This window comes from Cervus elaphus, chromosome 5, assembly GCF_910594005.1.
Source record: "Cervus elaphus chromosome 5, mCerEla1.1, whole genome shotgun sequence".
NCBI lineage: Eukaryota > Metazoa > Chordata > Mammalia > Artiodactyla > Cervidae > Cervus > Cervus elaphus.
The window spans coordinates 7713302-7739945 of NC_057819.1; the positions used below are offsets into that span (position 1 = coordinate 7713302).

Here is a 26644-nt window from a genome sequence, read left to right on the forward strand (position 1 = left end):
GGATAAACTGAGCATGATGCCTGGCACATCCTATGAGGTTTGATAAATGGTGTCAAAGAGGGGCTGGGGGACTGACTGAATGAAAATCTTCTAAAACCGACTGCCTGATGGACGCACACGTTTGTGAGTATACCAGGAGCCTACGAAAACCCACACGCTGAGGGCCTGCTATGCGCCGAGCACCGTATTGGGTGTTCGCTGCCTCTCAGAGCCTCCTCTCTGCTGGGGAGGCCCCGCTGAGGGGTGACGCAGAGCTGACAGAGGCCCTGAGGGGAGGGAAGCAAAGGGCGAATCTGGAGAACAAACAGCCCGAGCCAAGGCCCCGGGGTAGGAAGACGTCCACGTGTGTCGGGAACATTCCGGAAGCCAGCGTGGCTCGCGGGGGTGAGCGGAGGTCACAGCACACTCAGGGCTTGAGGCCCTCTGTGCCCCTGGACTGGAGCCTGAGCGTGAGGGGGCTTCATCCTGAAGGAAGGGATGTGAACCCGGCTTCTCCCCAGCACGCGGGAGGTGTTCAGCAGACGCTTCTAGAATGAACCCCGAAGTCTGCTTGGGACCTGGACCACTAACTCCGACTCTGCAATTCACCGCCTTCAACACTCATGACAGCCTGTGGCGGGCACCGAGTGGGCCCCACTCGGGGGGAAGCAGATGGGGGAAGCAAAGCTCAGTGAGCTGACCACAGCCGGGGGCGGCAGCTGAATGAGGTGAGACTCGAGTCCAGGCCGAGCGGGGCCCGTCCCGGGTTCCCAAGGGTGCACGCGTGTGTGTATACGTGTGTACACACACACACAAACGCCCTGCTGGGCACCCTGGAACTGGAATCAGTGTGGACCCAGCAGCCCTGCCCGGGTGTGGGGGCCGCTGGTGCGTCTCCGTTGGCTACACGGGTGAAGCGAGGAACTGTGACTCTTGGCAATGGAAAGTGCATGTTCGTTAATCATTTATGGTCTCACCAAAAATAAATGAGTCAAGATGATTCCAGCATGAGCATCATTCTCACACAAGGGCACGTCAACAACATACTTTCTCGAGGAGGTGAAGCAAAGAGATCGGATCCCCCTCAGCCCTCCGGGCCCTCTATTTTCTGACCCTGGGTGAGGTGGAATGGGTCCATGTGGAAAAGGCTCAGCCGTAACAAAAGGGTGACGTACTGACACGTGCTACATCACTGACAAAGCCGTGAAGACGGTACGTTAAACAAAACGAGCCAGACACAGAGGACACGTGTTAACACTGAACGGTTCCATTCATAAGAAGGACTCAGAATGTGCAAATTCACAGAGACAGAAAGCATTACAGAACAGAGGCTGCCAGGGGCTGGGGGCTAGGGCCAAAGGGAGTTAGTGTTTAGTGGCTCACAGTTTCTGTCTGGGATGATGAGGAAATCTCTAGAGGTGGACGGTAGTGACAGTTACACACTGTGGATGTATTTAATGATACCGTATAGTATGCTTAACAATGGTTAAAATGGCAAATTCTCTGTTAAATATATTTAGCCACTGTGTGTGTGTGTGTGTGTGTGTGTGTGTGTGTGTATTTTTAACGGTCTTACCCAAATGGTTCAAACACCTCCTAACTGGTCTCCCCGCTTCCAGCTTCCCCTCTCCAACCGCCCCCTGCAATGGCCACTAGAGGGCGCCCCAAGCTGCCTCTCTGACCTTCTACAACCCTAGTCACAACTTTCCTTGGCTCCTCCAAGGTGGAAAAACACCCCTTATTTTAACCCTGAGGGTGCTTCTCAGCTGGGTCTTGTCCATGTGCTCGTGCCTGAAAGCTCCTGGAAAAGCCCACGTTCTCCCCATACCAGAGTGTTAGCTTCCCTGCTGCACCTCAAGGACCAAAAAGCCCGTGACACACAGTGGGTACTCAACGCGTGTCTGCTGCTCAAGACGTTTAGTGAGTGACGAAATCAACAGACGACCAGTCAGTGTCATCCTGGGTTTATAGTCTAAGAACGGGAGCAATCTGGGGACAAGTTAACTTGTTCATCTTTGTACCTGTAGAGCTTTGCATGTATTAAAAACTGGATGGAGGATGGATGGGTGGGAACGTAGATGGGTGGGAGGGTAAGTGGGAGGAGAGATAGCTGGGTAATTGGATAAACACAAAATCTCCCCAATACAAAAATCTCAGGCACAACTGATCATTTGCATGTTAAGACCTAGGAAACAAAAGCTTTCTGGTCTGGCTGGTTTTAATCCCGAAAAGAAACTTTAATCGGCTGAGATATAAATTACTCAGTTCTTCTCCAGTCCTGTTGGGCTCAGCAGTGAAAGACAAGAAGCAATTAACAAATGAAATTAGCCTCCTGCCAAGAGGACTCCTGGGCTGCCTGGGAGTCCCGCTTGCCGCCGTTTCCTCAGCACTCGGCTCCACATCATGCCCCGAGGCCGAGTCCATCGTCCGGACTCACCCAGGCGGAGGGGCCCCTCTGTCCGCTGGGCCAGCTCCCACCTTACCAGTCCCTGCCCCTCCGCCTCCCTTCCCTTCCCTGGCACACGCAGGCCCACGATGGGGTGAACTCATCACCAGATGAGCCGGCAAATGCAGACTGACGGGTTTGGGGATTGGAGAGAACATTCTTGAGGTTCCCAGGGGCCCGCCTGCCTGCCCCATCACAGGGAACCCCCAGAGCTGGTGAATCTGTGCCTTCACGGTCACAGGAGGGGCCTCCGGGGTGAAATGAGACTCAAGGTCATGGTCCGAGACTGAGTCACCGTGTTTTATGATCCACAAGTGCGGGCCAAAGGCTCACCTCACGTGGAAAAGTGGGCGCGCCCACCCACCACCACCCTGGAGCGGGGAAGGAGGAGACTGGGCACGGGACTCAGACCTGCCACCTAGACCCGAGGTCCTAAAGGTGCCCCTGAAAGCAGCAGAGGACCAGGGAGAACAGAACCCTGGCCACAGAGTCAGAACTCCGGTCCCAGCCCAGCCAGGCCGCCCTGGGACCCTGGGTCGAACACCGTCCCCTCCCCTGCCGCGTCTCCTCAACAGCCAACAGCTCCTAAGATTAGAGACAACTTCCTGTTCTATCAGTAGATATTCAAGAGAATGTAGGGGAATAAAAGCAACTGGCAGCAAAATCATAATTAACAACACATAATTAACAGCAGGTACATCTATCAGGCAGTTCCTTCTCCACCAGGCGCTGTGCTGAGCGCTTTATAAGCACCATCTTGTTTCAGCCCCGTCCTCCCACCACACGATGTCAGAGTAGTGGAAGGGTCAGCAGCTGATTAGGAGCCTGGACTCCAGACTCAGGCCTTGGCAGAGGTACTTTACTGGTGCTGAGCCTCGGTTTTCCCACCTGCAAAATGGGAATAAACTAGTGTCTATGCCCCACAGTAAGCACCATGGTGGGTATTGTCATTTCTGTGATTCACCACCTTACAGAGGAGGAAAAGAGAGGCTTGGAACGGTAAATTCTCCGAAGCAGCTGGCTGGGACCAGTCTGACCTCATGCTCAGGGTCTGACCAGTCGGGGGTGGACTGGGTGGGGCTCTAGAGATCTGCAGGCATCAGCTCTGGTGTGTCCCAGGCACCCTTTGGACCATGGCCAACCCTGTGCAGGGCAAATGTCACATTCTCAGCCCAGGGGCTTGGTCGGGTGTCTTGTTTCCTTGTGAGTGAACGTCCCGAGCACTGCAGGCTCAAGAAGTGAGAGGCTGGCAGGCTGGCCCGAGCCACAAGCACAGTGCTGGAGCAGAAAGGGTCCGGGGCCAAGGCTGGAGGCGAAATAGGCCCAGTGTCCACTCCAGCTTCCCCCACTTTCAGACTGTGTGGCCTGAGGCAAGCGGCTTAACCTCTCTGAGCCTCAGTTTCCTCCTCTGCAAAATGGGATTCATATTCCCTGAGAAGAGGGGGGGACTGGGGATTGACAAGGCCTGGGGCACAGGCTCAAAAAAGGGAGATGCACCTGAATCTCAATTGGAAACCAACAGAACAAAGTCATCAATCAAAAGAGTGACGAAGTACCAGCAGACGGCGTTTATCCACTAGTGAGAGGCTCTTCAAATACCCCACAGGGTGCAAAGCACAGCTCTGACCATCTCTGACCTCCAGAGCGGCCGGGCAGCCATCCAGGCCAAGGGGGGCTCAGGGACCCCAGGCGTCACCTGCAGGGTCGCCCTGGCTGCCCCTCTGGGGGCCTCAACTTCCCTGTTCATAATGAGAGAGTTGGCCCAGGTGAGGAAGAGGGAGAGGAGGGGAGGAGGGGGAGTGAGGAGGAGGGGGAGTGAGGAGGAGGAGGAAGAAGGGCAAGGGAAGTGGAGGAGAAGAAGGAACAGTCATCCCTGCTGCCAAGGCGTGAAGTGGGAGTTTACTCTTCTGAGCGTGGAGCGACTTCACTTCCCGCCCACAAAACTACTCTTGAGGCCACTTAGGACCATCCTCATTTTACAGAAGCAAAAACAGGCTCATTGGGGCCCATCAAGTCACCTGCCCAAGGTCACAGAGTGCCAAAGCCAGAACTTGAACCCACTTCTTCCAGCCTCCAGAGCCCCAGAGCCCCAGTGCTGAAGTCCCCCTAGTCAGGACTGTGGAGGCATCAGAAAGCGAGTGCACCACCACCGCCTCCTGGTGGTCACGCCCCAGAATTGTAGGCCTCAGTCCCGGAAGCTGGGAACGCAGGTCCAAGGCCTCAGCTGTCTGGTCCAGTCTCAGTACCCAGACCCGGACGCCTCCAGGGGAGAGGTGATCAAACAGACTGCAACGGGGCAGAGGCCTCCGGGGCCAGAGGGAGGGAGCCAAGGAAAGCCATCCAAGGACTTCACGGAGAAAGAAGAAGGGCCAGCAAGCAGAGACTTGGACCAGGATGCTGTTCCCTCCATAACCTTTGCCTTCTCTCTCTCTGTCACACACACACACAAACACAATCAGATAAGTTGAGTCAGTGCCTGACAGGGAATGGAGACAAAGGTGAAAAAGAAATCAGCAGCAGGGATTTGGACACTTGTGAATTTTCTGGGGCTTCTCAGCCGAGGTCTGAGTCCCTTCACAGGCAGGGTCACCCCCAGCCTCACATCAAGTCTTGGCAAGAACTCTGCCAGGGGCAGCATCTTCACCCCCTTTCACAGAGGAGGAGACAGAGGTTCAGAGAAGTGGTTTCTTGCCGGTGGTCACCAAGCTAGAAGGAATGGACCTTGGATGTCAATACTGCTGGATTCCACATCTCTGAGACATGGGACCAGGCACAGATGACCACTAAAATGCACAGAGTCCTGCAACTCAGAATGACCTTGGGTGTGGAACTGGTGTTGCTCATTTAAAAAGACTTATCTCAGATGTCCCCAGGCAGGGCCCAGGGCCTGGGAAGGACTTTAGAAGGAAGTGCAGAGCTCAGCACATCTCCAAGGATCATAGAACAAAAGTGAAAAAAAAGAAAAAAGAAAATCACGGAAAATCAGAGGTGGTGAAGCCCTGGAACGCAGCTGGGGACACTGAGGCTTGGGCAGGAGGGGGCTTCCCTGGGGTCCTGCTGCCTCATTTACCCACCTCCTTTCACAAGTGAGGAATCAGGCAGAGAGGGAAGAAGTGCTGGCTACGGAGAGAGCTCAGTGACAGCCAAAAGGATACACGAAAGCAACAACAACAACAATAATAATAATAATGGTAACATAACACTTACTAAAGTGTTTACTGTGTACCTAGGACCAAGCGAAACACTTCTCGAGTTATCTGAGTCCCACATCAGCCCTGTGAAGTAGATGCTATTATTATACCCATTTTATAGATGAGGAAACCGAGGTCAGACGCCCAGCTCCATGCAGAGCCAGGATGTGAATGAACCCAGGAAATCCAGCTGCAGAACCAGCCCAATGCTGCCGTCCTCCCGTCGTTACCACACCATCGGTTACTGTCTGAATTACGACGCGCTGGGCTCCACACAATCTCACTCCATCCTCCCAACAGCGCAAGAGAGACAGGAATCACAGTCCCGTTTTCCCGGGGATCAAACTGAGGTGCAGCGGAATTAATCGAGTTGTTCAAAGCAGCAGAGGTAGTGCCGGGATGCGAACCCAGGGCTCTCAAGACTCCAGGGCCTGTTCTAACCTCACGGTGCCAGATACCAGGGGCTGCCCCTCCACAGGGGGCCAGAAACCCACCAGAGGGGAGGCTTCCCCGGCAGAGCCGCCAAACAACGTCTCCTGTCACAACACGAGCCAGGGCCCAGCCAGGCCGCAGCAGGCTCCTGGACGGTCACGGGCCCACCCTCGCCCCCCTCATGCCCTGGGACCAGCCTGGGACGTCCCCAGCGGCGTCCGCTCCGGCCACGCCGGCATCACTCACCACGAAGGGCCCGCTCCTCCTGTCCTTGCAGAAGCTGTGGCTCCTCCGGGGGCCCGTGGCTGCGGGGCTCACCTGCCGGCGTGGAGGCTCATTGTCCGGGAGGGCACGCTCCCTCCCCAGGTCCCTCGGTGACACCTGAGACGCAGGAGACACAAGAAGAGGAAACTTGACTGGGGCTTCCCCTTTGGCAGGAAGAATATGTCACACTGAGGGGCCATGCTGCACCTCAAGGGGCAAAGGAGAAAATTAAAGTGCCCGGTGCCCACCTCTGCTCACCCCTGCCCCACATCCTTGGTGGGTGGTCCACCTCAAATGATGGGGGTGGGGGGGTCACATATAGGATCAGCAGGTCTGGGTTCAGCCCAGCCTCAGCCATTTCATAACTGTGTGACCTCGGGTGAGTGCCTTAACCTCTCTGATCCATGACCATGTGGGGAAAGATCCATAACAGCAGTCCTCACCTTCTACGTTCAGGGCTGAACCAAAAGAGGACCAGCAACGGGAAAGGGTGTGAACTCGGAGCTGCCACCAGGGGGCGGACATGCGTGAGACCCGGGAGCCTCCCCGGTCCCTGCCATCCCCTGCCCGGCATGTGAGGAGACCACTCTGAACGTCAGCCACTGGTAACTTCTGGCGGCCCCATGATAGACATCTTTCCATGGACCCGAACGCACGTGCACATGTGCGCAAATACAGTGAGAACCGATACACGAATATGATGGAGTAGGTGCGCTGGTGTGAATCTTGTTATTTTTATATACAGGGGGATACTGTCACAAGCCAGTAAACATGGGACTCTGGAGGGTGCATTTTACGGGCCTCACACTGTCCCTGCACCGGCAAGAAAAGAAAGGCCCGGAGAGGGGAAAGTGAAATGAAAATGAAGTCGCTCAGTACTGTCCGACTCTTTGTGACCCCATGGACTGCAGCCTACCAGGCTCCTCCATCCATGAGATTTTCCAGGCAAGGGTACTGGAGTGGGCTGCCATTTCCTTCTCCAGGGGGTCTTCCCGACCCAGGGGAGGCATCTGCTTAAGAACACACAGCATGATCAAGGGCAAGGCTGACCCCTTGCCTCACAGCCTCTTCTGTGACGTCTTATGAGACCCTCTGGTTCTCCTCCGACCTCAAGGGCTGTTCCTTCCCCGCCCCCGTGCACCTCAGAGGAACGCGTCAAGACGTGACCCAGGCCAGCCTCACGGCCCGCTCTCCTGCTCCATCAGCGCCTGCTGGACTTCTCGTCATGCCCCACGGCTTCAATAAATCCCATCTGGACTCTGTCTCTCCGTGCTGGGGCTCCGGACTTGCAGATCCCACTGCCGGCTGACCATCTCTGCTCACTGCCCACGCTGGTCTGAGACCTCATGTGCCCAAAACAGGCCCCCAGATTCCCCCCCTCCATTCACCGGTCACCAGCTGGGCAGGCCAAGACCCTCGGGTTGTCCTCTATCTCCCCTCTCTCTCCATCCGGTCGACTCTGCCTTCAAAACATGCTGCCAACCCCACATCACAGACCGTCAAAGTCGACTCAAAATAGATCAAAGGCCTAAATGTCAGAGCCAAAAGGAGAAAAAAAACTCTCAGAAGAAAATACACACTTGTATCTTCTTGACCTTCGTGGATTAAGCGAGGGTTTCTTAGACAGAACACCAGAAGCTCGAACACCAAAAGCAAAGTAAATTGGACTACATCAAAATGAAAAGCCTTTGGTGCTTCAAAGGGCACTGTTAAGAAAGTGAAAAAAATGAAATAAAGTGAAAAGACAACCCACAGAATGGGAGAACATTCCTGCCAACCATTATGTCTGATAAGGCACCTGTATCCAGAAAATACAAAGAATAATCACAACTCAATAATGAAATGACAAATGGTCTTAAAAATAGACAAAGGGTGTGAATGGACATTATTCTGAACAGGTAAACCAATGGCCAATACGCACATTACAGGATGCTCCAACAGGAAATGCAAGTCAGAACCGCAACGACCATTGTGCAATATATACAAATACTGAATCACTACGCCGTACACCCGAAACTACTGTAACATTACATGTCAATTATATCTCAATTTAAAAAAAAACCACCCTGAGACACCACTTCATACCCACTAAGATGGCTAGAATCAAAAAGATGGATGATAACAAATGTCAGTTGGGATGGAGAAAAATTAGAACCCTCACACACTGCTGGTGTGAATGTAAAATGGTGCGGCTGCTTTGGAAAACAGTCTGGCAGCCCCTCAAAGGAAAAAAACTGGAGCTATTACCATGTGACCCAGCAATGCCTCTCCCAGGGAGACAGCCAAAGATATGAAAGCATATGTCCACACAAAAACTCGTACATACACGTTCATAGCAGCCTTCTCCGTGATAGTCAGAGAGTTGGAAACAACCCAGATATGCCTAATGCTGATGAATGGGTAGATAAAACGGGGCGGATCGATCCTGCAGAACATTATTCAGCCATGAAAAGGAAGTACCGATATACACTACAAAACGGATGGCTCTTGAAAACTCTATGCCAAGTGAAAGAGGTGAGTAATCTACAGACAAGTGAAAGAGGTGAGCAAATCTATAGACAGAAGGTAGGTGAGTGGCTAATCAGGACTGGAGGGTATTAGGGGAGCAGGCAGTGACTGGTCAGTGGGTACAGGGCTTTCTAAGGGGTAATGAAGATATTTCAAACTGCATGTGATGATGGTTGCAGAGCTCTGTGACTAGACTAAAAGCCATTAAATTAACTGTACGCTTTAAATGGGTGAACAGGGACTTCCCTGGTGGTCCAGTGGCTAAGACTCTGAGCTCCTAAAGCAGGGGGCGTAGGTTCGATCCCTGGTCAGGGAACTAGATCCCACATGCCAAAACTAAGATCCAGCACAGTCAAATAAGCAAATAATAAATGTTAAACAAATAAATGAGTTCTTGCATGGGCCATGAAAATTTTATCTCAGTAAAGGAGCTACCTTGGAGAAGGAAATGGCAACCCACTCTTGCCTGGAAAATCCCAAGGACGGAGGAGCCTGGTAGGCTACAGTCCACGGGGTCACAAAGAGTCGGGCACGACTAAGCGACTAAATTTTCACTTTCAAAGCTGCTACCCAGCTTCCTTGGTGGCTCAGTGATTTAAAAAAAAAAAAAAAATCCACCTGCCAATGCAGGAGACCTGGGTTCAATCCCTGGAATGGGAAGATCCCCAGGAGAAGGAAATGGCAACCCACTCCAATATTCCTGCCTGGGAAATCCCATAGACAGAGGAGCCTGGCGGGCTACAGTCTGTGGGGTTACAAAGAGTCGGACAGGACTTAGCCAGTAGACAACAACAACAAAGTTGCTACCATCCCCTCAAAAAGCAGCAGCTAACCCCTCCACGGCCACCACCCGGTACAAGCCCTGTCTCCTGTCTGAGGACCGTGGCAGCCTCCTCACGGGCCTCCCTGCCTCCACCCTCACCCAGAGAGCAGTCAGGGGGTCTCTCTGAGACACAGACGGTGGAAGCAGCGCTCAGAACCCTTTGGTGGCTCCCCTACGCTCTGGCCCGTCCTCACCTCTCCAGCTCAGCTCTGGCCATCACCCCCGGAGCCCACTGGGGTGCCCCCAGCATCCACAGGACCACTCATCCCCATGCTGGGGTGTCTCCACTTGCTGCTTCCACATCCTCTCTGCAGATCCTGGCCTGCCTGGGGTCCCGCCATCACTCCCATGGCTTCTGTTGGGTCACCCCCTTAGAAAAAGGGGGCGCCATGGAGGTTACTCTCTCTCCCCAGGACTTAACCACTCTCTGAACAATCCCACCCCCTCGCTCGGCTCGCCCGTCTGGACCGGCGCTGTCTGCTAGAACGTCCTGTGACCAAGAAGACGTTCTCCATCTGGGCTGCCCGGGGCAGCGGCCACAGGCCACTTGTGGCTTTGGAGCACTTGCATGCGTTCGGTGTGACTGAGAAACTGCCTCTGGGGTCTTACTTAGTTTTAACTGACTTACATTGAGAGAACCACGCGTGGCTAGTGGCTGCCGACGGACGGAACTGACTGAATTGGTGGACTGGGCCCTCCCAGCGTCCCTGGTGCCCAGAACAGCCAGATACGACTGAGGCGACTCCGCATGCACGTACCTGAAACTATTCTTTCTCGAAACGAAAATAAACCATTTGATGAAAGGAAATACTATAACTGGGCCTGGGACAAAGTTTTGATAAATGTTAAGTGAAAAAAAGAAAGAAAGAGGGAGTGAGGGTAAGAGAGGAAAGGAGGAATCACCTTAACCGCAATCACACCCCACGGGGGGCGTCCATGAGCAGAACTGGCTGTCAATCAAGAAATCTTCACCCCAGGAAGAAGACATGTACCTCAAGACACTCAGTGGGGTCTCAGAACTCAAATCAACCCAAACGTACATCTGCGAGAGCCTTGATAAAAAAAAAGCTTGGGCTCAGTCACACAACAAACAGCTTTGCAGCCATTAAAAATAATAAGGTGATGATGGACGTGCTGTTTCTTACTGCTGAATGTTTGAAGGCACACTATCTGGGTATATATGAAAAAACACTAACTCGAAAAGATACCTGCACCCCAATATTTCTAGCAGCACCATTTATAACTGCCAAGCTATGGAAGCAACAACCTAAGTGCCCATCAACAGATGAGTGGGTAAAGAAGATGTGCTACGTATGTGTGTACACACACACAGACACACACAGGGACTATTACTCGGCCATTAAAAAGAATGAAATTTTCCCTTTTATAACAGCAAGGATGGACCTGAAGGGCATCAGGCTTAACGAAGTAAGTCTGACAGAGAAAGACACATACCCTATAATATCACCTATATGTGGAATCTGAGAAATACAACAAACCAGTGAATATAGCCAAAAAGAAGGAGACTCACAGATATAGAGAAAACTAGTGATTACCAGTGGGGTGGCAGAGGGGAGCGGGCACCATAAGGGTAGGGGAAGGGGAGGCACAAACTATTGGGTGTAGGACAGACTCAAGGACACACTGGACAACACCGGGAATGTAGCCAATATTTTGTTATAACTGCAAGCTGACAGTAATCTTTAAAAAATTGTACAAAGCATTTTTTAAAAAAGCTTAAATGTATGGGGAAAGAAGAAAGCAAGATGTGAGATTTTCTGTAGAATGCTGCCTTGCTTCCATATGACAGGGTGCATTGACAGATCTGTGCTTGGACCAGGGTCCCTCAGCCTGGAAACTACGTCGTACACTCGGGGCTGCAGGAGTCTTTGAGCTGGAAGCTGTCCTGTGCATTGTAGGAGGTGGTGGAGCTTCCCTGGCCTCTACCCACCAAGATGCCAGGGGCAAACTCTCCTCTGGTTGTGACAACAAAAAATGCCTGAAACGTCGCCAAACATGCCCTGGGAGCCAAGCTGTCCAAATAGCCGAGAACCACCAACAGGGCTGGAGGGGTGGGTCCCAGCATACCAGACTCCGCATTTGGGGGAGCTTTCTATCCCAAACCTGATGTTTCCATGACGTTTAAAATCTTGCCCAAGCATTCACTATCCTTGCAAGAAGAAAAATACAATTATAAAATTAATACATATATTGATTTATAAGCCACTCTGGAGCATCCGAAAGTCTCCAAGGAGATCAAGAACCCTAACCGTGTCTGCATCTGGGGAAACGGGAAAGGAAAGGGGGCTCGAGGGGGGACACGCTTTTACACACATTATATGCTGGTGTGCTTGTATGTGCTCAGTTGTGTCTGACTCTTTGCGACCCCATGGGCTGTAGTCCGCCAGGCTCCTATCTATGGAATTTCCAAGCAAGAACACCGGAGTGGGTTGCCATTTCCTCTTCCAAGGGATCTTCCTGACCCAGGGATCAAACCCGGGCCCCCTGCATTGCAGGTGGATTCTCTACCACTGAGTCACCTGGGTTTGAATCTTCAACAGCCAACATTTTGTCCTTCGGTATTGCCCTTATTTATTTTTTAAATGTCAAGAACCCAAGATCCTCGGGCCGGAGAGAAGAGAAACGGGGAGCTGGTCCAAGGCTTCCCAGTCCCCTTGGTGAGAAAACGGATCCCCTGACAACAAGCGCTCCTGGGGCCCCGGCACCCCGGGCGGGCATCCAAGGCTGGGCTGGGGGCCCCTCCGCGAGGCCCCTGAGCCAGGCGCTGGCACACAGATGAAGTGTCACGTTTCCACGGCCTCTTCCCTCTTGCGGGCTGCCTCAGCAGCCTGGAGGGGGCGGGGGAGGTGAAACCCTCAGCGCATCTGCAGAGCCCAGGGCCTGCAGGGTGGAGCCCACCGCCCTCCCGCCCATGCTGGGTGCTTTATCTCCTCCCCGCCTAGCTGCGGGGCCTGGAGGAAGGAATCCCTGTTGACTCCTAACTCCGGAGGGGAGGAAACGGAGGCCGAGGGAAGCCAGTGCCTGCTCCGCACACAGCAGAGCCTGTTGAGTGGCAGAGCAGAGATTCCAACGCAAGCAGGAATGTGGTCCCTGAAAGAGACATGGGTTCAAAGCCACTCTGAACCTCAGGTGAATTCTCCTATCACTTAATTCCCACAACCTCCCTTTTCTAGGTTGGAAGGGGGGGTTGACCTGAAGGGGCCCAAAGTCAGTTTCCACACTGGCCGCAGAGCAGACTGGTTTTTTCCCTCACCTCTGGACCTCTGCCCACACTGTGCTCCTACCAAGGATGCGCTCACCTCCCATTTCTCCCCGACCTCTGCACAGAGATCAAAGCTTCCCAGGGGCCGACTCCATGCCTCAGATTTCTTCCCCACCTTCGTGATCCCAAGGGCTCAGGTATCAGGCCAGACCTGCGTGCAAACACTAGCTGTGCCGCTCTGGTGCTGTGTGATGCGGGATAAGTTACTGAACCTCTCTGAGCCTTGTTTTTTTTTCCCCCTTCTGAACAAGACGATCGCACCTGCAGCAGACGCTATGGGCGCCCTGCCCGACACTCTGCCAGACACTCAAATACGCGCCAGTGTTGCGAGAGGATTTTCCTCTCCACCGCTGAGCATGGCACCAGGAATCTGAATGTTAACAGCCCCAGACACAGCCTCAGGAGAGGACAGAGGGAAACGAAGAAACAAATGCTCCTGGTCCCCTGACCCCTGGACAGGATCGCTCAGAGGTGACCTGTGCGGCTCCCCAGGGGTCTCCAGTAAGAACGAGCCTCAGGTGCCCACACCTTTATCACCTGCCTTCCCTTCCCTGCCTCACTTCTCCCCGCCACCCCCCGCCCAGTTCCTCTGGGATCACCTCCTAAAACAACCTGCAGGCGGCTGCTTCTGGAGAAACCCAAACCACAATGATCCCTCTTTGGTGGATTGTCCTGAGGCTCATGTAAGATCGTTCACTCAACAACTACTCTCTGAATGATCACAAAACGTCAGGCATGGCACTGGAGTCTGGGGATACAATGATGGACCTGGTGCAGTAGACTGGAAAACAGCAGGCGCTCAACAAAGGATACCTAGCGTCATCATTCTAGGCCAGGGGGTTCAAACTGATAACCCACGGGCTGTATACAGAGCCGGCAGACAAGTTTTGTTTGAACTAAACAGCAAATTTTTTTTTAAATATGTTGTCCCCATTTCATGATGGGGGAGGGGACTACTGGCCAAAATGTGGATCTTTCAAATTCTCTCGATAAATCGGATCTGCCGTCTCAGGACCCGTTTCCCCGCTTGCTGAGAACCAGCTGGGACTGTGCAAAGGTTGCCCCCTGCAGAGACGGCCTGAGCGCCCCATTTGCCACAAGCCCTACCACTCCCTAGCGCCTCACACCCCGCCTGACTCCATCATCCCCAGGGCCAGCAGGACCGCCTCGGTCTTGAGTTTGAGGCCTCTGGCCTGCATGTTTAGCCGGTGTACTCACCTTTTGACTGTCTCGATTCCCCGACTCCTGCCGACAGAGCCCCATCTTGGTGTCTCTGGCCTCCGCACTCTCCCTGGGGAGGCTGGGCCTCCCTTTGGGCTGCTCCTGCCTCCTCTCTCTGGCTTCCTGCATGATGGACAGGCCCTCTCGGACTTTGAGAGGGGGCCCTTTCTCCGAACAGGCCCTCTTGACATCCAGTGGTGACCTTCCGAAGTCCCGCGGGTGGTCGGCCCACAGGGCCACACTGCTCTCCTCGCCCCTCCCCGGGGGTTTCCTCGGGGTCCCTTTCCTCTGGTCAGCGGGGGACTCCCTGGGCTGCACCCTGGCCCCGCCGCTTGGGTCCTCCCAGGCAGGGGTGGGCTTTGACTCCGCCGGGGGATGCTGGCACTTCGCGCTGTGATGTTTACTAACAAACGTCTTTTTCTCATCCTCAGGGATCCCCAGGCCTTTTTTCCTGGGGCCGGTGGCAGGGCCCGAAGAGGCCCCTGGATACTTCTCAGGAGGAGCTGAGTGGGGCGGGCCCCAGAGGGGAGAGCTGACCCTGTGCGTGGCTGCCCCCGGCGTCTCTGCCAGGCACTTGCCTGAGCCGGGAGTGAAACCGGGGTTGGTTTCGGCAAAACCGGCCTGTCTCTGGGGAGCCTCAGCTTCAGGGCGCTCCTTTAGACTCCTCCGTCTCTGATCCGCCTCGCCCTGCGGGCCAGGCCTCTCGGGGTCCGAGCCCCGGAGCTCTGCGGGCGGACCCGCCATCCAGTCCTGAGCCTCCCGCGGGCTTCCGGCCGGCGGTCTCTGATACTCGGCCATCAGCGCATCAATATCGAGGACGCTGGACCTGTAGCCGGCCTTGGCTTTACCTGGGAACGTCTCACTCACGGCCTCCGTCTTCCTTTGGACCAGGAGCTCGCTGGCTTTCGGGGGACTTCTGAAAGCCGGGGGTGTTTGGGGAGAGCCACCAGGGGACGTCTTGCTCCCGCTATCCTTCCAGCCGTTCTGAAAACCGCTGCTGCCTTCCGGGACCCGACGAACCCACACGGCATCGGCGTCGGAGATCCTCTCACCTGGGGGACCCAGAATCCTGTCCCCGAGAGACGTCGGATGCTCTGTCGGCCTCGGAGGCTTTGGGAAGCTTGCATGCTCATGTTCTCTGCCCGGGGCTCGGTTTATACTGCCCATGGTCTCCAGCGGCTCTTCACGGTTCAGAGAAACCAAGGTATGGGTGAAAGAGAGAGAGGATAGGGGTGGGCCTGCTTTTCTAGAAGCTTCTGTCCAGTTTTCAGGCCCAGGCCTAACCATGCTCTTGGCTTTCTGAGTGTCAGGGATCTGATAGGTCACGGCAAAAAAGGTCGCCTTGGGTTCCACAGGCGACCCCTGCTTTGCTGCAGGAAGAACCTGGTCCAGTGACGCACCTGGGTTCCCCTGCCGGGTCCCCTCCCGACCCGGGAGTAGCTGGGGCCTTGCTGAGGCACCCGCGGCCGTGGGGTTCAGGTGGTCCCCCCCTCTCGGCTCCGCCCTGGACGCGTGCTCTGGGGGCAGGAGGCTGAACTCGTCAAACTTCACGTCGTGGGGCAGGGTCCGCCGCCTCCATCTGTCCGGCCTCTGGTCGCTGGGGCTCACCCTCCGCCTCCTGGCTTCAGGCTCGTGGCTGCCAGCCCCGGCCAAGGGCCCCGTCTGCCCCGGCATGTCCGCCTGAGGCTGCACTCGGGAGTCATCGGCTTCATCCTTGGCCCTGGGAAGAGGCTCCGGAGGCGCCCCCCGGGGCGGAGCCCTGTCTCCTGGCTGGATTCCGGCCCCTTCATTCCCCGGGTGCTGGGCATCCAGGACGGTCCTCGCAGAGGCGGCCTCGGGGCTCAGCTCGGAGCCTCTCCCTTCACTGAGCCCCACGGTGGCTTTATGCCAGCTCATGGCCGCCCCGCCCGTCCATCTGGCTGACGGGCAGCTGCCTCCATGTGTGTCCTTAGGCTCTCGGTGGAACTCGGGCTTCGACCCACTGATCTCACGAGTCCCCCGGGCTTCCCAGATCAAACTGGCCCTTTGGACGGACCCCACCTGGCCCTCCGGCCTACACCTGGGGTCGGCAGGAATCACGGCATGGGTGACCTCCTGGGACAGCAGGGGCCGAGACCGGCCGCTGCGGAGCGTCAGGGCCTTCTCCTCGGGTGCCGTGGGCACAGCCTCACTGTGCGCGCGCTCCCCAACGGCATGCACGACGTCGTACCTGGGCTCAACCCTCTGGGGCGCAGGGGCGCTCTCTGGGAGCTTGAGGAAGGGGTGATGGCTGCCCTTTTCGCCCCCAGGGTGCCTTCCCAGCAGGGAGGACGCGCGATGCTGTCTGGGCTCGCTGCTGGAGAAGGCGGTCCCTCCGCCTCGCTCCAGGTCAGGAGCTTCCAGCCACTCTCGATTCAGGGCCGTGCTTTGCGGGAAAGAGCTTCTGGGTCCAAGGAGCCTGGATCTGGGCTCGGAGACATCGGCCAGGTCCCTGGGGGTCGTGACCCAGGGACTGCGTCCCAAGGGGGCAGCCACGGTGTGCTTCTCCACGTGATTCTCGAACACCGTGGCCCATACGGTCTGGAAGCTTCCGTCATCATCCAGGGTGCCCTCAGAAGGGCTCTGGGCCCCCACCCTGCCGTGACCCCGAGTGCCGCCGGGGACGTGGTCAGAACTGCCTTTCCGCTCTGTCAGCCTGGGTTTCTCCGGGGGTGGACCAGGCTTCCAGGGGCTTCTTGTGACGGATGTTCCCTCCACACCATGCCTGTCCTTTGGCTGGGAAAACAAACAAAAAAAAGAAACAATCCAATTTATTTATTTAATTTTAAAGACTGAAGAAACTTTTTTTTGATATTTATTTGTAAAGGTTTGCCACAACATTATAACAAATTCAATAAAGTTTTTTTTTTATGTGGGCCATTTTTTAAGTCTTTACTGAATCTGTTACTATGCTGCTTCTGTTTTATACTTTAGGTTATTTGGAGTATGGGATCTTAGCCCCCCCGCCCCGACCCCAGCCAGGGATCAAACCGGCATCCCCTACACTGGAAGGTGAAGTCTTGCCCATTGGACTGCCAGGGAAGTACCAAAACAATCCAATCTAAGTCAAAGGATTTGAAATGGGAAGGAAGAGGTGAGGGGACTGAAAAGGCTGCTTTTAAAATCACAGCAGTGAGAAACCATCCAGTCTCATAGACTGAACACAGCCAGGGAGGGAACACAGGCACTCCCGGCCCAGCTGGCGAGAAGACAAATGGGCGTGGCTCCTGAGCAGTTCAGCGCTTCTGCCGGGATGTTAAGACACTCGTTTCCTTTCACCTGGCCAGTGTGCTCCCAGAATCCCTGCCTGGCCCACGTGCACAAGTCTACATGAACAAGAAAGATCGTACAGAACTGCCAGGGAAACAAAAGAGCCTAGACGCCCATCTGAAGGGCTAAATAAATTTTGATACATGCAAACAGCTGACTGCCACACAGGCACTGGGACCCACAGAGAGGGGCTGGCTCCCAATGTTCTAAGATCTAAGGACACTTAAAACGCTGTTGCGTTGATGGAAGAAAAGCAGATGGAGGAACCATGTATTTATAATAAAATATCATTTTAAAGCACTGTAGGTGTGCATGTATATACATATATGCATGTAGATGAACAGTGGAGAAGAGATATCGATCAATCTGACCCCCCCAAAAAAGAGCATTGGTTCCATTTATATAAAAATCTAGAAAATGCAATGAATCTATAGTGACTGAAAGCAGATCGGTAGTTGCTTTGGGGGAGGAGGGGGCAAGTTGGGGGGGATCACAAGAAAGGAAACTTGCAGGTGCCGGAAATGTCCACTGTCTTTATGGTAATGATGGTTCAACAGATGTACACAGAAGTCAGAGTTCACCTGCTTTTACACTTTAAATACGCCCAGTTCATTCTATGTCTGTTATACTTCAATAAAGCTGTTCAAGAAAAAACTGAGCTCTGTGAAGATACCAGCTCAAGAAAAAACCAGTGCTCTGTGACAATCTAGAAGGGCAGGATCGGTGTGGCGGGGAGGTGGGAGGGAGCTTCAAGAGGGAGGGGACAGGCTGCACAGTGATGCTCTGGCTACTGTCTTCCATGTGAATAATAAACCATGTGTTTCAGTGTGAAATAAAAAAAGAGGGGGGGACATGTGGACGTACTTAAGGCTAATTCAGACTGACGTGTGGCAGGAACCAACACAACACTGGAAAGCAATTATCCTCCAATTAAAAATAAGTAAATAAATAAAAGAAAAACTTGAAATTTCAGAAAGCATCAATCACAAACCCATGATACCCAGCAGTTATTTTATGAGCTTTTTTTAAAAAAATTAAACAGACTAACTGAAAATACTTTCTAAGCAATTTAATTGCCGGTGATTTTTTTCTCCTTCTTCTCCCAGCTGACAGAGGAGGGGGTGGGGAAAGGACCTGGGGCCGTGATGGGGGGAAGTTGAGGGGGTTTCTATTAACATTTTTCAATTTTTATTTATTTATTTTTGGCTGTGCTGAGTCTTCATGGCTATGCAGGTTCTTCTCTAGTTTTGGCGCCCGGGGGATGCTCTCTAGCTGCGGCCTTCCCCTGGGGCGGCGTGTCTTGTCTCCAAGGATGGGCTTTAGAGCACAGACTCAATACTCTTGGTGCATGGTCTCAGTTGCTCCAAGGCATGTGGGATTTTCCCGGATCACAGATGCAATCTGTGTCTCCTGCATTGGCAGGCGAATTCTTTACCACTGAGCCACCAGTGAAACCCTCTATTAGCATTTAAAATTTTTTTTTTTCAATTTGGCTGGGCCAGGTCTTAGTTACGGCCCATGGGATCTTTAGTTGCGGCATGCGGGATCTAGTTCCCTGACCAGGGATCAAACTTGGGCCCCCTGCATTGGGAGCTGGGAGTCTCAGCCGTTGGACCACCAGGGAAGTCCCAACATTTTTAAATCTTCATTAATTTCTCAAAAAAGCAGACATTCTTACACAGGAAAGCCATGTCCTCCTCCTGTTTACACAGACAAAAATTCACGCCTGATGATTATATTTGCAAACAGTATTCAACACCAAGGAACAGTGAATCATGGGGCATCCCTCATGGCTCAGATGGTAAAGAATTTGCCTTCAATGCAGCAGACTCAAGTTCGATCCCGGGGTCAAGAAGATCCCCTGGAGAAGGAAATGGCAACCCATTCCAGTACCCTTGCCTGGAGAATCCCATGGACAGAGGAGCCTGGTGAGGCTACAGTCCACGGGGTCACGAAGAGTTGGACACGACTGAGCAACTAACACACGCACACACACACACACACACACACACAACATAGTATCACAGTCTATCACACTAGAAGGGACTTTGAAAGTCCCAACATGAAAGGAAAAAAAAATGTCTCACAGTCCACGAGAGGTCTCTGAGTCTTTCCTGGATCTTCGAGATTGTAAAAGCCCTTTTTCCAATAAGTATCACTACCCCCAAAAAAGGACAGTGCCAAGCAGCTTCTTACCTTTTCTCTTGGTTCTCTGGGAAGCTCACCGCTCAGCTCCAAACACTTCTCATATCTGACTTCGTTGCTTGAAGCTGCACTTGAAAACCTGGCATGAGAGACCCGAGTTACTTGTGTGCAGCCAGAAGCTGGGACTCCCTCCAGCCCACACCCCATAACTAGTTCAGGGACCCAGGGGTGAACGCAGCACTGAGATCATCAGAGCAACCCTGCCCCATTTCCTCCAAGATGGGACGTGTCCTTTCCAGTCGCCAAACCTCTCGGGCCCAGGAGGGAGAGAGCCTACCTTAAGCACAGCATCGCTGGGGGGGCGGCAGCCCCGGGCTCAGGGAAGGGGCCTGGGTGTTCGTGCCAGCTCTCCTTCCTGCCTCCCCACTGAGGGAGCTGGGCTCAGGCTGTGACCTCACCTGAGCCTCTGTCTCTTCATCTATAAAACGGGGATAATTAACGCCTCCCTATCGTCTTTGTAGGTCAGATAAGAGGCTTACCCAAGGCCTTAATAGCTACATGAGGGTGTTGAGAGAGGAGCGAAGATGCCCCAGGAGCGATAATTAATGGCTGCAACCCCACAACAGCCAGCAGCCCCACCGCAGACCAACCGCGGGACTTGGGGGCAGTGGGCGGTCGGGGAATGCGTCGGGGAACAGGCTTGCCTCTGCCTCTGCCTCTCTGGGTGACCTTGGCCCAGTCTTGATCACTCTCTGGGCCTGTCTGCCTGCTGTAAAGGAGAAGCGAGAGAAAGGGGAGTTGGAGCTGGACTTTTCCCATCTCTGCAGAGTTCTCTGGAGCAGAGGCTGAGAGATTAGTTCAGGGTCAGGGGCCTGCAGCGAAGAGGGAGGTGAGACAATCAAACATCTTGAACTTGACCCACGGGCAGCAGTCCAAGGGTTGGCTCCGGGGACATGTGAAGCTGTGCAGGAGTTGTTTCTAAACCCAGAGCCTCGGTTTCCCTACCTGTCAGATGGGAATAACCTGAGGAACTGAGGGGCGGGGGACTCAGGGAGGGGAGGTGTATGAGGCCCTGACGAGGGTGCCCCTTCCTCTGTTTTCTGGTTTTGTTATTTTGCCCCGCCATGTAGCTTGCAAGATTTTAGCTCCCTGCCTAGGGATTGAACCTGGCAAAAGTGCTGAGTCCTAACTGCTGAATGGCCAGGGAGCATCCCTCTTTCTCTGTTCCCTGAATTCAGGGGTTCTCAAGCCTGGCTGCACATGAAAATTACTTTGGAGACTTTGAAAAACCAAGATGAGAAGCCCTCCCCAGATCAGCTGAATCAGAGTCTCTGGGGGTGGGGGCCAGGCATCAATAATTTTTTTTCCAGGTCACTCCAAGTGCTGACAGCCAGTGGTCTCAGCTCTGGCTGAGCTGGTCGCCCTGGTTCCCAGGGCCGGAAGGGCACTCTGCCCAAAGCTCCCGCCCCCCCTGGAAGCTCAATCGCTGACAAACTATGTCGGTGGCATGCGTGCCATTAATGAGCTGGCGGACACACCCCGGTGGCATCTCCCTGTCTTAGCCGAGAAGCCACTTGCAGAAAAACAAAGGAGGAAGAGATGTCAGGGGCCAGGCCTTGCTTAGAAAATAATCATTAACCAACAGGATTCATCAAATCATTTGGGACTATTAATAATCACCAAGGTGTCCAGGGCTCCCTTGGGCTGAGCGATCTCCAGAGCTGAGTCCTGGCCTTAATCCTTTAATGCAGGTCTTAACATCATTTCCCTTTACAAGATGAAGAAACCGAGGCTCAAGGCGGGGAAAGTGACCCGCTCAAGTTATTGTGACCCATCTGATCTTGTTTAGGTTGGGGGCGGCGGAGGGGGGGGCATTCATGGAGGTTTAGGCCATAAATGAAATGTCCTCGGACTTTACAAAAGGAAAGCTTAGTTATGGAGACAGGCTGAGCTACAACTGCACGGGGCTCCTGACTTCCTCATGGTCCTCAACTTTCCTGTCCGCATCTGTGAAATGGGCTTGATACGACCTCCGAAAAGTGCAAAGAGGGGGAAGGGAGGAAGAAATGGGGCTCCTGGCCCTGCCGCTGGCACACACAGTGAAGCGGTGCTATCCTCCACAACTCAGCCTCCTGATCTGAGAAGTGGGAGCTAATGCCACTTCCTCTCAGGGCTGCAGGTACCAAGAGTGCCCAGTACAGAACCTGGTGCCCCGCGGTAGCCTTCTCCTCATGAGGAGGTCTCTGGTGAGGGGCCGGGGCTCTCGGAGGCTGGGGGAAACCCATGGGGTGTTCCCACTTACAGTTTGGTCAAGTCCGCTGACAGTGGCCGTGTCTGGACCGCCCTCCTCCTGAGCTCCAGCTTTGCTTCCGAGCTCTCGGTGGCCCAGCCTTTGATCCGCTCCTGGACGCTCACGCCCACTTTCTCTGGCTCTGGCGGGATGGCTGGGGATTCGGGGGTGGCTGGCGGGGACTCAGACCCCGCTGCCAAGGCCGAGGCGCCCTCCTCCCCAAACAGACCAATGCGATTCTTCACGCTGCCCCTGGGGGTCTGCTCTCCCCCGACCCGGGTCTCTCCATCAGTCTCTCTGCTCTTGACCTCAGCCATGTCTTGGCCTTTTCCAGGCCTGGGCAGAGGGGACTGGGGGTCCTTGGCTGCCTTCTCTGGCTCCCCGTCCAGCTTGGCTTGCTCCTCGCCAAGACCCTGGGCACCGGTGGGGGTGACCCTGGCCAGGCCCCCCATGGTTCTGAGGCTGCCCATCTCCCCCTGCTTGGACAGCAGCCTCTCCTTCCGTTCCTGGATCTTCTGGGCCACCTGCAGGAAATCGGAATCCGGGTCGTGTGGAGGTGCCTCTGCTTTGACCAGACACTCCCTGTCCACCCTGGGTTCTGGGTCCAGCCTCTCGGGTCCCCGCCGCTGGAAGGCGGGCCCTGACGTGGCCTCGTCGGCCACCTTCCTCGCCAAGGCCTCTCTGCTCTCGAACCGGGCCGTGAGGTCCACGGACAGAGGCCTGGGCCTCCTCACCCACGTCTTCTCGGGAGGGGTGGGGGGCAGCTTCCCTGCCACAGCCACCCCGCCGGAGCCTGGCTTCGGAGTCTGAATGGACTCGGTGAAGATGGCCGACACGGGCCTTCTCTTCGGACGAGGCCTGGGCGGCTCCGGGGCGGTGCCTCCAGCATCCTCCACGCTGCTGGCCTTTGACAGAGGCTCCTTCGGGCCGGTCTCCTCTAGGGTGGCCACCAGCCTGGAGTCCTGAGGCAGGGAGGCTGGCCGGGGGAGGCTCCCCACGGGCTTTCGGGCTGGCAGGGCAGGCTTGGCGGCCACCTCAGGCCGGGGGGCAGAAGCGGGTCCCTGAGACACACCTGTGTCAGCCTCGCGAGCCCCTGGGCCGGCCCCCTGCCCCAGAGCGGGTCCGGCTTTGGTGCTTTCGAAGAAGACCGTGGGGTTTGGTGTGGGCCGCGGGATGGTGGCCTTGGGGAACAGAGACGCGCTTCTCGGGCGGTCCCCGCTCCCCGCCGCCTGCCCCGCCAGGCCCGGCATCTTCTCGTCCAGACGCCCTGAGGCCACGTCCTGGGAGAGCCCCCCGGCAGGAGACGGCCTGGCTGGGCTGGGCCACAAGGGTGTCACGTCCGCGGCCTTCTCCTTGGAGAAGGGTTTGGGGGCGAGTCTTGGCAGAGGAAGCAGGCGGACCGGGCTCCTGAGGGGGCTTTTTCCTTCCAAGAGCAGCGCCGAGGGGGGCCCGGGGGCATCGCCAGCCTGGCGGAAGTAGGTCCGCTTCAGGGCCTCCTCCTGGGAGAGCTCGCCCAGGCCCGGCACCCCTGTCAGGGAACTTATGGAGCCGACCTCCACCCGCGTCGCCATGGTTACGGTTGTGGATCCATGGGGAAGAAGCGCGTCAGAAATGGAGAGGCAACCACTAAAAAAAAAAAATTTTTAAGTAAATTTAATATTCAGTCAGTGTCTGGGTTGAAGCAGAGAGATTTGGGCGGGTGGGGGGGAGATGAAGATGGATGAGGATCAAGGGACCGGAGCCCCAGGTCTGGACCACAGCTCTCCACTGACCACCGGGCAGGCCTGGGCCAGTGGCCTCCACCTCTCAGCTCTGGGCAAGCGCAGCGGACTAAAAGGCCTGACTCTGAAGCTCGTTCCAGCTCAAAGGGTGCCCAAACAGTGCCAACGTTCACTTGGACTTTCCCAACTCGTTTAATCTCAAGGCCAGCTTTCAGGGTAACAAACGACGCTCTCGGCTGTACAGACATGTAACTGACCTGAAGTCACTCAGAGGACAAACGAGGCAAAGTTGGGATTCGAACCTGGGTCGGACTCCAGACGCACACCGCAGGCTCCCAGTGTGAGATTCCTGTCCCCGCCCCCCGCAGTATTTTCCCATTTCAGAGCCTGCCCACGTCGGGCTGATCCTCACCCTCTTCAGGACCAAGCAGAGAGAGCCGGTGACCAGCGCCAGCTCACACAGACACCCAAAGCCGGTGTTCCCAAGGTCACAGAGTTGGCAAGCGGCCTCAGAACTCCAGCTCCCCAGACCGTCCCATCTCTCTCCCCTTCCCAGTCTTTCCGGAAGCCTTAAAAAAAAAAGAAAAAAGCCATCCTCATTTTCCACTCCACCTGCTGTCATTATTTATTTATTTTTTGCCTTTGGGCTCTTTTCAGCTGAACACCTATTTTAAGCTGACTGCCTTCAGAGTCTCAGGAAGAAGAGTATCATCAGCTAAGGATGAGAATTACCACGAGTCAGGCCTCAGGGAAGCCAAGGGCTCCCTCTGTCTCACGAATCACATCCTCCTCTCTACAACGCTGCCAGACGGGCGTGTGATCATCGGCCCCTGTTCTGCAACAGCTCAGGCATGAGCCCCTTGCTCCTCCAACCATGAGCTCTGCTCTCGCAGGACAGGAGACCTCTCTCATCCATCCTCCAACGACCCTGAGAAGCAGGGCTTGTCCTTATCTCCCTTTGTAAGGATGGGGCCCAGAGAGGTTGCCCAACTTGCCAACCATCACACAGCTGAAACCGATCTCAAGTCCTGGATCCATTCAACTCTCCCCTTTTAACAGTAACGTCCTGTTCCTTCCCGGTTTTAAAAACTGCCAGACGATTTGCTGTTCTCGATGCGTCCCCTACCCTAAAAACCCCACCTTCACGCCAGTGCTCTGTTTCCCTACAAAACTGCCCCCAGCCTGCCCCCTCGTCTAGATGGGCTAAAAGTAGAAGGTGTTTTACTTCAACGCAAGCCTCCCGCTTCCCTTCCGGGGGCCCCACACTGCTGCCCCCGGCTCTGACTCACACTGCAGCCTGCAGGAAAGAAAGGCGGACAGATTCTGATCTTTTCTCTTCCCTACACGCTTGATGGTGCTAAACCGATTCCTTCTTCCCAATGCAGAGAACACCGTATAGACGGGGTCAGAGGCAGAAGAGAAGGACAGAAGCAGAGAACCAGGAAATAGAGACTTGGGAGGAATCTGTCGGCAGTGACCCAGGGCGGAGTGCGTAGGCATGCAAAGTCCTGCCCCAAACCGGGACTGCTCATCATTAGAGCCAGCTCCCGTGACCTCCGGGATACAGGTGTGAGACGTGGGACAAGGACAGGATATTCAGGGAACAGAGAGAAAATCCCTTGGCAGAACCCACAGGAGCCCCACTTACCCAAGCTGGCAGGTCCTGGCTGCAGACGTGTGACTGCCCGAGAAAGCAAGCAGAATCGCATCTCATCGCGGACAAACGGGGCTGTCTGCACACTCCCCTGGCAGAAGCCGGCAAGGTGTGGGGTAGGGGGGTGGGCAACAGGGGTAGGCTGGTCCCGGCAGGCTGAGTTTCAGGCAGTTCTGGGGAGACAGAGGGCGACAGGCTCGGTTCTGGGGTTCTGGCAAAGATATGGGCACAGACAGCACGAAAGCTTTCGAGCTCCAACCGCATCCCACTGGCATCTCTGCCAGCTTGTAAAACTCAACGCTCCTGTCAGCTTTTCAGTATTGTCGCCTTGTGGATACACGTGGGCATCAAGGGTGCGGAGTCCGCAGTCGGCGCTCAATAAAAACCGCCCCTGTTCCTCTGAAATGTGTTTTATTGAGCACCTACTGTGTGCAGAGGGATGAATAAGAAATATCTCCTTTGTTCACACACAAGCAACGATGCTGGGCAATAAACATGCCTTATAAAGAGTGACATGGCGAGGGTGCTTCCCTGGTGGTCCAGTGGTTAAGATCCCACGCTCCCAAAGAAGGGAACACAGGTTTGATCCCTGGACAGGAAGATCCCGCGTGCTGCAGAGTGTGGCCAAAAATAAACAAATAAACCAAAAAGTTAAATAAATAAAGGGGGCTTCCCAGGAGGCTCAATGGTAAAGAATCCACCAGCCAATGCAGGAGCTGCAAGATACATGGGAGCAATACCCAGATGGGGAAGCTCCCCTGGAGGAGGAAATGGTAACCCACACTCCAGTATTCTTGCCTGGAGAATCCCAAGAACAGTGGAGCCTGGCGGGCTGTGGTCCATGGGGTCACAAAGAGTCAGACACGCCTGAGAGACTGAGCTACTAAGCACGCATGCAAATCAAGGGGGACATGGGAGCACAGAAAAAGGAAGGTTAACTGCCTAGAGCTGGCAGTGCTGGTCCCAGGAGACTCCCCTGGCCTAGAGGAGGTAACTCATGAACACCAGGGAGCTGGCGAACTTGGGAGCTGGTGCCCCTGGTTGTCCGGCTCAGCAGCACTTGGAGGTCCTCACACGCCTCCTTGGGGCCTTTGCACATGCTATGTCTGCTCTCTGAGATGCTTCTGTCGCTACACATAGGCACTGGCCCAGCCCTGAGGTCACAGTTTAGACACCGCTGCCCGCCTTCAATCCAGTACTCTTACATGTCCAGAGACCCGCAGACACATGGCAGGACTCATCTAAATACACAGTTATATTTCATAGTGCGGGATCCCTCACTTCATATCAACGGAGGTCCCCAGAGGGCACCCCAGCAGCTAGCACAGTGGCCTGGCAGATAAGAGCACTGAACACATCATTATTGAGTGAATAAATAAATGAAGAACTATCTTCCTGG

The 26644-nt window shown here is 54.8% G+C and overlaps 1 protein-coding gene across 2 annotated transcripts in view; it reads right to left on the reverse strand.

The window, feature by feature from the left end:
• The window catches only part of KIAA1671 (KIAA1671 ortholog), a 125010-nt gene extending 99592 nt beyond the window's left edge, over positions 1 to 25418 (reverse strand). The window contains exons 1-6 of one of the 2 annotated variants that reach the window (XM_043901512.1): positions 25240 to 25418; positions 24004 to 24160; positions 21883 to 23496; positions 19632 to 19719; positions 14145 to 16901; positions 6295 to 6429 (exon numbers count right to left, since the gene is read on the reverse strand). In XM_043901512.1, coding sequence (XP_043757447.1) covers positions 6295 to 6429; positions 14145 to 16901; positions 19632 to 19719; positions 21883 to 23441 — 4539 coding nt within the window. In that variant the 5' untranslated portion in view covers positions 23442 to 23496; positions 24004 to 24160; positions 25240 to 25418. The remainder of the gene's footprint in view (positions 1 to 6294; positions 6430 to 14144; positions 16902 to 19631; positions 19720 to 21882; positions 23497 to 24003; positions 24161 to 25239) is intronic. The other variant, XM_043901511.1, reaches the window with a different exon arrangement.
• Between the last annotated feature and the right edge of the window lie 1226 nt (positions 25419 to 26644).